General features: G+C 40.6%; 1 protein-coding gene across 1 annotated transcript; it reads right to left on the minus strand.

Moving 5' to 3' along the window:
• Positions 1 to 511: 511 nt before the first annotated feature.
• On the minus strand, positions 512 to 12,400 carry LOC135501308 (deoxycytidylate deaminase-like). Its single transcript, XM_064793353.1, has 5 exons — positions 12,172 to 12,400; positions 11,336 to 11,405; positions 9,318 to 9,408; positions 6,821 to 7,031; positions 512 to 2,886 (listed from the first exon to the last, which is right to left on the minus strand). The coding sequence occupies exons 1-5, from the start codon at positions 12,186 to 12,188 to the stop codon at positions 2,793 to 2,795; spliced, it is 483 nt and encodes a 160-aa protein (XP_064649423.1). The 5' UTR covers positions 12,189 to 12,400; the 3' UTR covers positions 512 to 2,792.
• Between the last annotated feature and the right edge of the window lie 1,140 nt (positions 12,401 to 13,540).

Below are 13,540 nucleotides of genomic sequence, written 5' to 3' on the forward strand. Positions count from 1 at the left end.
AGAGAAGACCACTACTTGCAGTCCACTACCATTGGTCGATGGGATTTTAAATGAATTGGATGGGTTGTATTACCAGACAATCGTGTTTGGGCTTTATTCATGGCGAGACCGAGGCGGATCAAATGGACAATGCCCATTCATCACGTGGGCAAAGAAAAAGCGCCCCGCATGTGGTGAACCATAATTGCTTACCCCCCCCCCCCCCCCCCCACACACACACACGCAATGTATGGACACTGTAATTTTGTATTAGCGGTATAGGAAGTCGGTATACGTGAGGAAACAGAGTATATATGTTTTTCGTACACATTGGTACAATCAAAGTGCAGGGGGTGCATTACAGTTGGTCGTGCATGACGAATAAAAATATGCCATACATTTTACATGTATTTCCTTGGCGGTTTGAAGAAATTTAGAAATGATGCAGTTAAAGTAATGCACATTGGCTGCTGCAAGAAATGCACACACTGTTGTGTTACTCATTGTGGTTTAAATGATAACTAAAAGTACATCATTTTCAATAGTTTATTTCTCGATTTCCGATATTAAATAATTGTTTGTCTCCTCATGCAATGTGCGTGGTCCTCAGTTTCATCGCTGACCAAATTTAAACCGGGTTACGGGGTCCTTAAAGGTTTTACCTTAAAACATTCATGATACAACAACACTTATAGAAAAACTGTGTTCCAAACACAAGTATAGTACATGTCCATAAAGGCATCACTCTTGAAATTAATTAATAAGAATTACTATTTCATAGTAACTTTTTACTTACTACTCTGGTAGTTCCTATAGCACGGACTGTGAAATTAGTGGCTCTAATTATCGACATTTAGTTACTCTTAACAGTTTAATGATTATTTTTCACCAATTGATGGTTAGTCTCACTACTATTTGTACTAATCTCACAGTTCGTACATAGGAACTACCAGATTAGTTGTTTCACTAATAATTTTTAAGAATTTGAGTGGCCAATGAAAAACATACTGAACTTCCAGCAGAATTGTCCCCGTAGCCTCCGCCCATTGACGCGCCTTGTCTGAAAGCTTAGTAATGGCAATACATTGAGGGTTAGGATGATGAAAAACCTCACGCCATTATCATTAAATATAGTTGAAAATAAGCACATTCACGCACCACTTATGTTTATATATTCTGTTTTTAATAGCCGCATTTATCTATTTCATTAATTTCTTTGTTTTGCCGCAAAAATTATACCAGATAAAGCAATGGATTTTATCCTTACAATGCAATTATACGTATCATTTATCAGTGAATACCAGAAAACACTGCTTCTTGGCTGTATATTTTTCTTATGGTGAAGGGAAATGTTCAAACAAAAATTTCTGGTTCATCATTCAAAAATAAAGCATAATCGCAAATCATATAAGATATATTTGCTGGCAGCAGTTCACAAGAAAGCCTCCCTAGCTCAGACGGTTAGAGCTTTCGAATTCTGAGCCCGAGTTCCCGGGTTCGAATCCCTGGAGACGATTTTGATTTTTTTCTCGGAGATTTTTTTCTCTTCCATAATTCTCCGAGACTGTCCGCATTGTCCTGTGGCTTGCTGGTTTGTGAAATCAAGCGCATCGAAGCATTGGAGGTCTATCATGTGTCAGGCTGTATTCAGAAGGACCTTTCGATCGTTTGAATGTCTTACTATTGGCGCATGGGACGCTCTGGTTTTGTGCATGCAGTTCAGCTTTAAGAATTAACTACAGGTACCTGGGTCGAAATTATTCAAACAAAAATCTCGAAAATGCCACTGACTTAAAACAGTTCACAATGATCTTTTACCCCACTTGAGGGTAAACGCTTTCTGTAAATTCCTGACAAAGAATTGAGGTACCTTGTTCATTATAGCCATGCTGCCGAATTCTGCGTCGTATTCTCTCATCGTGTGCGCATCGATAACGCCTTTCTGCCATTTCCTCGTATTCATCTACCCATCTAGAGAAAGTTCGTGAGTGGATACGAAAACGGTTCGCAAATAAACGCATATAGACCGGGCATGGTCGATGCCGATCGCATGGTGCAGCCTGAACGTGTCAACGAAGCCCACTTGCTGATTTAAGCTGTAACCATACAGATGCCTCCTTTCTTATCCTGCCTGCTCATCCGCCGCCCCATCGTCATCATTGTCCATCGAAATCACCACAAAAATCCAAAATGCAAAGCAAAAAGTTAATCCAAAGTAACCTCGCCTTGAAAAATCTAACCTCAAACCACAACCTAGACACTCGCGGTCTGAGCCTACTACACCACAACGTCCAACTTGTATTACATTTGTTGATGTCACTTAGGCCCTTCTATGACTTGAGCTCTCCCCATCAAAATAGGCCTACTTCGGACTTTGTCATTATTTTGCCATGTTCGGTAGTGGGACAGGTAAATTTGAAGAATAGAGTATTTGGGTTTACAAACATGGCTTTTCTGTTAGTGTCGATTTGAGGACTGTTTATTGTAATTATGAGATAAACGTAGAGAAAATGCCTTAATATCTGATTTTCAGATGAAACTATACATTTTTATCAGATATTTCATTTTCTGTACGAAACAACCAAAACACAGAGTGCCATTTTTTTTCGTGAAATGGACCACTATTATATCCTAGATGAAATCTGCACATCTAAATAATTTACCTACATCAAGAATTAATTAAAGACTAGTCTTTATCAATTATTGCCTACATGTAACATTCACGCACCACTTATGTTTATATATTCTGTTTTTAATAGCCGCATTTATCTATTTCATTAATTTCTTTGTTTTGCCGCAGCCTACTTTCTATCCTATTCCTGCGGTTGTGCCCTCACTTCATCCGGCTCGACACGCCCGAAGTCAGCAAAATTAATGGTAATATGCTGATTCTGTAGACGAAGCTTACTGGAAAGAATACAAATTGTCAAATGAAATACAATGTATATTAAAAACACCCAAAAACAAGAGGCCCAAAGGCCTGGCGCTCAGCTGGATGACCTAATAACATAGGACTGAGGGTGTAAAGAAGTAAATATCGGCTTTATACTACTGTTTGAAGGTCAAGAGAACACGTTATACCACTAATATTTCCAATACAGAGCTGCCAGCTGGAAGAAATATGGCTGAACTAATCATCCATGGTATGTAAATGTAACGAGAGGCAACGGAAAATATCCCTAGTTCAGCATGTTGTATCGGAAGCTTTACAGACAAGAAGTGTCAGAGAGAATGTGACTTCTCCGGTGCCATTATTAGGAACGCGAGAAATTTGAATGAAACTTGGAAGATAGCGAAGAAGAATTACATGAACGACGTGAATGCCATGTATGAAACACGCGGTATCCTCGTGCCGTTCAATTCTTTACATGTATTGCTCAGTGTATTTCCATAAGCATCTTCCACCGGGACGATGTTGATCAAGGAATTCCCGGGGTATCAAGACCCTGCCATCTGACGGTGGCCAGCGGTACCAGGCTATGATTTTCAGCTATGTTTTGTGGCGAAACAACTGATCAAATAGCGGTATCAAAATAAGGTATGATCGAATTTCAATCCTTGGCGCAGAAACACACTGTTGGGCAAAATGGTTGTCACCGCTATAGAAAATTCTGAGTTTTAGGTTTATATCCATATTTCTCCACAATCATGGTCAGGTTTCTTTCATTCTTAGATTGAAATTGACGTGAGTGACCTAATTCAAGTTCGTCACAGGGTATGGCAGTCGTGTGATGTAATAAGACACTATAAAAGGAGTGTTTCTGCTGACCATGTCCTTTCGGTCCTGTGCCTATTCCACAGCCGACTAGGTGTTCGTGCATTCTCCTGGTTAACCAACGCAATCCTATTGGATTTTCTTGACCAGCCAATGCAGAACTTGTCATGCCCGCCCATACAGCCAAATTCAGCGATTTGAGGCCATTGGAAGGTGGCGCAGCGGGCAAGGTCCTGGCGTCATCGCCGAAGTGATGGGACTTTTGAAAAGGACGGTGCAAAGGTGGATTTCGAAGTGGCGACAGGACGGTAATGTTAACGTTGGGAGATCTACTCGTCCTCGCATCTCTAATGAAAGAGACGACCGTCATGTCTTGCGTCGTTGTCGTGCAGATCGTAAGAAAACGACGACACAGCTGCGCAATGACTGGCACAACCTGGATAATGCTGACGAACGGTAAACCGAAGGCTGATTGCTGCCGGGTATCATGCAAGAAGGCAGGTAGTCTGTCCAAAATTGACAGATGCGGCAAAACGTCGACGGCTTCTGTGGGCGAGAGCGCATGCTGACGTGCAGGACGAAATGTGGCGCCACATCGTCTTTGGTGACGAGTCCCGTTTCTTGATGTTCCGTGTTGATGGCAGGGTCAGAGCTCGTCGATTACCAGGCGAGCAGCTTCGGGAAGACTGTGTATGTCTGCGTGTTCCATTTGGAGGTGGTTCAGTCCATATCTGGGGCGCTATTCATTGTCATGGAAAAACTGCAGTCCGCGTCCAAGAGCAAAATGTAAACGGTCTCCTCTACTTGGAGATCCTCCGTGATCACGTGCTGCCAGAAGCAAGGGCCCACGTCGGCAACAACTGGACACTAGCAGACGACAACGCCAGACCCCACAGAGCAGCAATAGTGAACAATTTCTTGCACGAACAAGACGTCAACCGTCTGGACTGGCCTTCTTACAGCACGGATATGAACCCCATAGAGCACCTGTGGGACCATATCCGCAGAGAACTCGAAAATTTGGACCCTCAACCTCAGAACCTTGCCGACATTGGTGATGCAATTGTCCGTATTTGGGGCGAAATCCCCCAACGAAGGATACAAAGACTCGTTACAAGCATGTCCCGACGAATTGCAGCGCTCATTGCAGCCTGTGGGGGCAATACGCGATATTAGGTATGCAAGCAGTGAGAACGTACCCAATTGTGCAATTCCTATCAATTTGGACAATCAAATCAAAATCAAAAATGTATATGGAATCATATCTGCCATCGCAGGGGTGACAACCATTTTGCCCAACAGGGTATTACAATACGAAACAATCGGAAGCAAGGTAAAGAACAATTTCAGAATAATTTTCTTTATTGGTATTGCTGTAAGCGGCGAGTTCCATGAGGTTTGTATTATGCCGTTTCACATGCATACCTCTGTGTATTTTCATACGGGACATCACTCTGGAACCCAGACTGTATTTTCAGTTCGCGGACAAGGTTGAATCTAGCTACCATTTACAGTGCATTCCATTATGTACGTGCATACGCCACGTCCACCTTGGACGAGAGTGTGCCGGATAATTTTCTGGGGAGAAGAATCCCTACTAATATAGAAGTCTCCAGCTCAAAGCCGGAGACTAATCAATAGAAATGACAAGTTTGGGACTAACACCACTGTCTTATTTTAAAATAAGGAAGAGATAACAGGAGTCAACAAAATTAACTTATTGAGAGAAATTGATCTCTCCTGCATGTGATTATAATTTACAAAGGGTCGTTTTTCATAACATTGTGCTATACTGTGTATCCCTAGTGAGTCGATCGGGAACCAATCTATTTTTTTTAATCCAGCGATGACGTCATTTTTGGAGATTCCCCACGTTGTCCAATGAGCGCTTTTTAAAGTGTGCCACTTGGCATGCATTAGCATGCAATGTATTTTATGGGCGCTGCCAATTGCCGAACAGAATGCCGTAGCTCCGTCAATTTTGAATAAATTTTTATGGGAGTAACATCATTGTGTTGCTTGGAATGTCTACTTTTTACTCATGTAATAATCGTAGTACTAAAAACTAAAATGCATACAGAATCATGCCGATTCACTGCACATACTGTGGGAATTTTCCACTTCAAAATACATAGCGAACAGAGCGTGTACTTCTAATACCGTTTTCACAGAATTGAGGCCAAATTTTCAAGAACTAATTGCTGAAAGTAGTCCCTAAATACCTCATGACTACCCACTGAAAGAAACTAGTGATAATATCTCCTACTTAACTTCTTTTTAGCAGAAAATTGGTTACCGTGTTGCAAAATCAATCTTCTATCTTTAGACTGGTCACAGTGGGTATGCTGAAATATAGCCTGGTGCCTTGGCCAATTTCATGCGCAGAATACAACTGCGCAACCAAACGTCATAGCCCGGGCTTTTGAATCCTCAAAAATTCAGTTAAATGTGCCTGTAGCGCCAACTGGCGGTGAAAACTAAACTAATTCCATTACAAGTCAAAATGGAAAATTATCAAAAAATATTCGGCTGGATGTGAAAACAATATTTCCTCTGTGGTATAAAGGAATGAAGTTTAAACTTCCCGATGTCCTCATTCGCTTACTGTAGGTTGGATCGCGCTGATTTTTGGTTTCTGAGTTCATCTTGGGTTACGCCTAATTTAGCAGCGTCAACAAAGTGCCGAGGCCTTGCGGTTACAAAATGCCCAAAAGTGACACGGATGGTAGGAAGGACAGACACCATTCCCTTAGTAACATTACCAGCTTCACTGACTTTGTCAGCTGAGCTAAAAACTAATGCACATTTTTGTAAGCCCATCTTTACAAACAATGACAATAATGAAATCGAAAATCAGTGGCGGAAATTCGGGAAGGGGGGCAAAGCCCCTATCTGAGACCACTGATGATGTGATTTTGGAAACAAGGGGATCAGGAAGGCCCCTCTGCAGCGGCAAAATGAAATTAAAATTTTAAGTGCCACTAACGTTTTCTGGGCATCTGAATGCTAGAATTTGTAATTTGCTTTTTTGAAATAGGCGCCCCAAAAAATCATTTGCTCACTGACGAAAAGGTGTGCCATCTATTCAGATCTACTGCGGATCAAAATAAGGAAAAAGCATCTTACGTAACATCTACTTGACCGCGAAGTATTTCGCCGATATCTGGAGAAGACGATTGATCTACTCTGTCTTGATGATGAAGATATTTAATTTCTTTGATCTCAGCTTGTACTATATGCGCAGCAGCCGCTGCGTTCGGCAGCTGTGTCGTGTACATAGTGGTACCTTCAAGAGGCGCAGTCGCGAAAAGAATGGCATTCGTGTGCGCGTCCACCACTTCAAAACAGAAAAATTGAAACAAATTTCACGTGCAAGAAAGACAGTAATAGACAATTGTAATGGTGTATTTTATTATTCAGTACGTTTTTTACGTTCACCTGTCGCATCAAAGATGTACATGTGTAATAACATCTTGGTGTGGATTTTTTTTTGCAACGGATATCTCGGATATCGCATTATTTCCGTTCATGCTTTGTTTGTCTTATTGTGCACCAAATGTACTTTTGAGTACATTATGAACTAAAGAGAGAGAAAGAGGTTCAAATTAGATCATAATGTAGATCAATTCGAATACCAGATCTGAATTCGACACCGTTTATACCTTGACAATTACACACTTTTATAAATTACAAAGGTTGTTTTTGAGCTTTTGAAAAACCGTTCGTAGTTACTGGTGGTCCTGCAGGAAAGCTATATTTTGTGCCTATTTGCACAATGGGAAATTTTCAATTTCAGCGACAAGGTGCTTAAGGATCCATCCCTTCGATTGTGATTGTAACAAAACTATCTGGGCAATTTTTCTGTAACTCGCATGGATAACACCATGGTCAAAAACATTAATTATGGTTTAAACAATAAATTGAAATTATTATTTTTTTGTCTTGCTTCAAACCCAAAAACGAAGGGTAAATAGTGGAAACCTTGCATTTTTAGACATTCCACAAGAATTGCCATGATAAACTACTCAAGATAGTGAAAAAATTATTTAACATTTCAATAAGAAACAGTCTCAAAAAGCATTATTATAACTTTATATTCTTAAATTTTTGGCCAAAAATGCTGACTTTATTATTGAGTAAAATCACTCTGCTGCTACAACTGATCTGCTGATTAGCAAGGTTTAGGATTCAATTTCACTGAAAAGGTACCTGAGACCTTCTGTTGGACTGTACCACTTCGGGACAATCAAAGAGAACAGGTGGTCATTATGAAACAGATTGAGGGAAACAAGTCATTTAATTTCATTTCAGTTCATTCATAAACTTCACTGCTTGCACCCCTCAAGAAGAAGTGGTGGAGCCCATAAACTAGGTAATCTTGTCGATATCATTCATAATAAGGGATTAACAACTGACAAGTGGCTTATGTCATGATTGGTTTGGCTGAATAAATCCAGGACAGAATTTTGAGGCAAAACTGCCAAATCAATTATGTTTTCAGTACATTTTTGGGCTCTTTCCCAATGGAAATTTTAAATATTTTCCTCACTATCTTGAGGAGTTTGTCATGGCGATTCTTATGGAATGTCTAAAATGCAACGCTCCTACAATTTACTCTTCGTTTTGGGTTTAAAGCAAGATAAAAGAAATTGGTTAAGTCAATTTCAATTCATTGTGTCAATAATTAATGTTTTGAGCCATGTTGTCATCCATGCGAGTTTTAGTAAATATCGCCCTGGTAGTTTTTACTATAATCACAATCCAAGGGATGGATCATTAAGCCGTCAGCCCCCTTTTATTCTTTTAACGAACGCCAAAGGTCGATACAGGTTTTTCGCCAGCACAAATATGCACCCCTGAGAGGTTTTTCAGCCGGGTTGAGGTTCTGAAAAAAACTTTAAGTTTTCTCTTCCCTGAAAACTTCCACGGAGTGCATATTTGTGTTGGAAAGTTGTCTTTCGTTTCGCATGGCGAATTAGGTGAACACATCACATATACAGGTGTCTCAAAAACGATAATACCCACTTTGAATGATCGATTATATGTAAACTACTACATCTTATTTTAAGTGTAGTATGTCATTAGAAATCGCTGGATTTACTCTTTTAAATTATACCCTGAACATGTATTGATTTTCACGGGTGAGTCAGTAACAATGAAATGATTGCCAGCAGTTTAATTCAAAATTGTGACAAATCAACAAGAGATATGGTCAGACGATGCCACCTGTGTATTGATTGGGAGGAGGGTCATGTGGAAGGACCATTGCCATAATTTCACACTGTGAAACATTCGAATCGATGAGTAATCTTCATCAGTCTTTTTGTTTGTGATTTCACTTTCCAACAGTTACGAAGAACAAAACACGCGTCACAGCAAGGATCCGGGTATCATTCAAAAATGCATTGTTACTGACTCACCCGTGAAAAAAACTAATGAATCAGTTTTTTTTTAATTTGCCCCACGGCCTACAGGAAGTCCGACAGTGAGCATGGTGAGTGCAGTGTATTACCAATGATTTTATCATCTCTAGATATCTTTTAAGAATCGCTGAATTCATGCCTCACAGCTTGCCAAACCAGTAAATTTCATCACAGTGCGTGTTTGCTATAGGTATATTTACCAATGGGTCCAGGAGTGGGCTTGTTAAGTGGTGATCCGTTATAACCGTAGCCAACGATTTTCCTTTTATCGTTTACCAACACTGCGCCAACCTGCAATAAAAATGATCATCTATAAATTAATCGCTTTTTTACACGAAATTCATAACTGAGTTTCCCTTACCACGACCGTGCCGATCTACCGTCCGTTGTGGGACTATCTACATAGGATTGTCCGTCGGTTAATCTCGTCGATATGTGAAAGGAGGATACTTTCGGATTGACGTACACCGCCGGTTAATTAGTCAGCATGTCCATTACGATAGCATTTATGCAGAATATTGTCAATAGTGAGTTTCACCACTGTCAAAACGTATCGCGTATCCGTATGGAATTATAAACATATGACGCATACGTGAAAGTGAAATGTAGGTCGAACATAAAAATGAGGCTCAGCATCGATAATTCATCAGAAGAACATCTGTGAACATCTGAAGAGATACGCGTCAGTGATGACGCCTCTAATTTCTCAAAAACTTCACAAACGAAAGCATCATCACATAATCTTCAATATTTCTCAAACCATGATATAGCGATGGAGAGATGATGTAAGTCTCATTGTAGCTGCAAATGCTAGTTAAATTGTTCATTGTCATACATACTGTTTCCCGCATGGAATACAGTTTTGGTGTTTTCCGTATATTTCTGCGGTACCACTGAGTCTTCTAAACTACACAAACTGATGACGTCGTACGCAAAACCGAGAGGGATACGTTGTACGGGCAGCAAATTCGACTGTGCAGACGGCTATCAAATATGGTTCAGGCTATGTGAAAGTTATGCGTTTCTCCGCCCCCTTTTCTCTAAATTTTAGCAAGGAGGGAGCGGGCCATATGTATCGATTCACAGTTTCATTGTGCCATGATGGACTGCTTCACTCTAAAGTGTGTGAACGCTGGCCTACCATCTGCTGCGAGAAGTGAAGGCAGAACACATAAGGCAGTCCAAACGCGTTAATCTATACGGGGAGGGGGAGGTGGGAGGCAGTTAATCGGTGGGAATATATGCATACATTATGAACTGAGGTCTATACAGGGTGTTTCAAAAAAAAGAAACCGAGATTATTTTCCTGGACATGGCTAAATATTTTGGAAATTGGCAACCACCATTTATTATCTATTGATGTCCTCTTTTTATGACACCATGAAATCCAATTTACTGTCACAGATGACTGAGAACGAAGCAGTTCAATCAACCATGTCAGAACTGGTCTTGCACCAGATTTACCGCAGCGGAACTCCGACAAAAAAGAAAGACCAGTTTGTCCTTTGCAAAAAAATTTATTCAATGATAAAACATCTTGCCATGGTGCTGATTCCTGTTTCAGCCTAACTCCAGTGTCCTTCGAAATGCCCCTCATTCCTTTCAACATAAACTTCAGCTCTTGTTCTCATTACTCTCAATGCATTCCTGATTACGTCTCTCTGTCCTCTTAAGGTCTCAACTGCTGCGACGATTCTGGCACGTAGGTCACAAATGTCTTGTGGGGGCGACTTATTAACTTGGTTATCAAGTTGTCCAAACAAAAAAGTAGGGGCGAGGTCAGGGGATCTTGTGGTGGCCATTCAATCTCCCGGTTGATCGCACCAAATGCATCTGCTACTTGCTGGAGACATCCAGTCCTCAACCACTCTTTTACCATAAACACACGCTGCTCAGTTGTAAGTTGCATTTTGCTAGTGTGAGAAAATGAGCAACCCTTTAAACAAAAGATTGCATAATCTGGAGGCCCAACAAAAGCCCTCCATTGGATAGACAAGATTTATGACCAAAACGTCTATCTGGTGGAAGACCAGTTCTGCATTGGTTGATTGAACTGTTCCATGTTCAGTCATCTGTGACAGTAAATTGAATGTATTGGTGCCATGAGAAAGAGGATATCATTGGGTAATAAATGGTGGTTGCCAATTTCCAAAATATTAGCCATGTCCAGGAAATTAACAAATTAATCTCGGTTACCTTTACATCTATCTTTACTTACTTTTTCTGTCATTTTCGATTTATTGGCTACTATTGCCGCAATGGACATATAGAATTGTTCATCGTCGGTACTGAAATTTGTGAATGTTTATCGATATATATACAGTGAACTAACTTTATTGAATGAATTGATATCGAACCAGGCAGGAGTTGTTGGTTATCTCACCAAAACCGTTCGGGTCGAGCTAAAATGCAGACCAACACCAAGGCAGAGCCGTGGTTTTTGCCAGGATTTCAGCTCCACGCGAGCGGTTTTGGTGAGATAACTAATACCGACATTTAGGTATCAATGTCTATTCTAAGATATCTCAAATTAAAAAAAAAACGAAAAATGTGGTTTGAAATGCTTTTTGACAGCCTCCACATCTTGCACCAACCCAAGCAGTTATGGTTGTCTAACCGTAACAGTCGAATTCAAAACGAGGCTTCATTTATGCAGAGTGGAGTTACACTGTAAAGTGCGGTTCGTTCCAAATCCAGGTATTTCAGAATCTATACGAACAATTCCAATTGATAAAAAAATGCAGGGTGTGATGCTGGTAAAGATCAGAAAAGTGATAAGTCATCAAGTAGCATCCCTTGTGTTTTAACCACCCTTAAAAAATGTGATAGATATACATGTAACATACCAGTTAATCAAAATAAATGTATTCCGAATCCTTGGAATTCAGTTGAGGTTCTCATCATTAATTCGTATTGGGAAAAAAAGGACATTAGATGATAAAAATCCTGTGTATCGTTCTGTGTATTCATGGGAACCAGGAAAAACATGGAAGGTTCTATTACATAGGAGTTATGACAAGAGCACGGAGAATTCGTTGCAAAAAGAAGACTCACCTATCACGCTCTGCCATGGTCCCAGCAGAATGGCGGAAGAATCACAACCGATCCAGATGTAACAGAGGACCAACTCGAGATGTGACCAGGGTCAGGAGAAGGTACAAAAAATAACAGCAAAAGGAAACAAAAACGGGTGTGGGCCTAGATATATTTGCCTCGTGAACTTAGTCCATTCACGACACTGGAATCGTTCATATGGCTATGGATTACACACAGCGGCGATATAACTATGGACTATAGTGTACGGTTTTTTTTGTAAGGATCGATTATTTATCCTGCCTGAGATCTGCTTGGGCACGGATATTAAACTGGGTCACATAGATAGAGTGCTTTCTAAGCAACGTAAATTGTTAGCACTCTTGCCTAATATCAGCCTCCATGCTCAGGCCCGGGAGTTCAGAAACTTGAGATTATAACGGAGTACGTAGTGATTGATCTACAGGTGGGTGATATAGCTTCAAAATGAGCTGCAGTCAGAGCATAAAAAATATTTTTACACCGGTTCAACACGTAAATCTAAGTCTAAATGAAATATCCAACGTTGATGGAAGAGAGAACTTGATCTAATAGTATTCGAATATCATAGAATGAATACTTCGTGAGATAAATATGCCCCTAACAATTCACGTTAACCAAAAAAATACCGACCGGTGGTTCGCGGTTCAGAGCCACCACGCGATGCCAAAAAACAGCCCTGTTAGGTAGGCCTTCATGGTAGTCATTGCCGAAGTCAAAGATTACGATTAAAAGAAACCATACACTTGCCGTACAATGCATACACTAATGATATAAAAATGTATAGATCAATGAGAAACACGGCCTGAGCTCAAACATGTGACTAATCGATGACCGATGGCTGTTGCGTTGCCAGTGTCATGGCGACGTCAACACAGTCATTTCAGTCATGTTTTTTCAGCATTAACATCAATCACGGCGCGGTAGACAGTGGCTTGTCACTAATGTAGGTATGGAGTGGTTGCATATGACGTCATCGGCCAATTTGGAGGGACAGACAAAAGAAACCATGGCAGCATTTGATGCAATTAAGTCGGGCATGACAAATCATTGTTCTGCCCTCCATGGCTACTGTGAAAACACTCTATACAAGTTCCTGTTCATTAAAAATAGAAATAAAATGAAAAATACAAAACCGATCACTCTTGTAAGTAATTTCGGAAAAAGGAGGGCAGTCCCCTTCACCTACGCCTAACTGCCTCTGGCATGCAAGCCACGCAAATGGGAGACCGCCAGCTACATGCGTCGCCACGGGCTTCTCGGCTTGTCGGATCTAATTTATTATCTACTTGTCCCCATCTCTGTTCATAAGTGGCCTGTTCGTGTGCGGAGGTGTATGTTTTCCTTTCCT

Source organism: Lineus longissimus, chromosome 17 (genome assembly GCF_910592395.1).
Source record: "Lineus longissimus chromosome 17, tnLinLong1.2, whole genome shotgun sequence".
Classification (NCBI taxonomy): Eukaryota; Metazoa; Nemertea; class Pilidiophora; order Heteronemertea; family Lineidae; genus Lineus; species Lineus longissimus.

What these genes read in the sequence shown, in the direction of transcription:
- LOC135501308 (XM_064793353.1), bottom strand. An exon ending in GCCCACTCCTGGACCCATTG is followed by an intron (nt 7,032 to 9,317) that starts GTAAATATACCT and finishes TCTGTTTTGAAG; the next exon opens with TGGTGGACGCGCACACGAAT. An exon ending in CGCGGTCAAGTAGATGTTAC is followed by an intron (nt 2,887 to 6,820) that starts GTAAGATGCTTT and finishes TATTCTTTCCAG; the next exon opens with TAAGCTTCGTCTACAGAATC.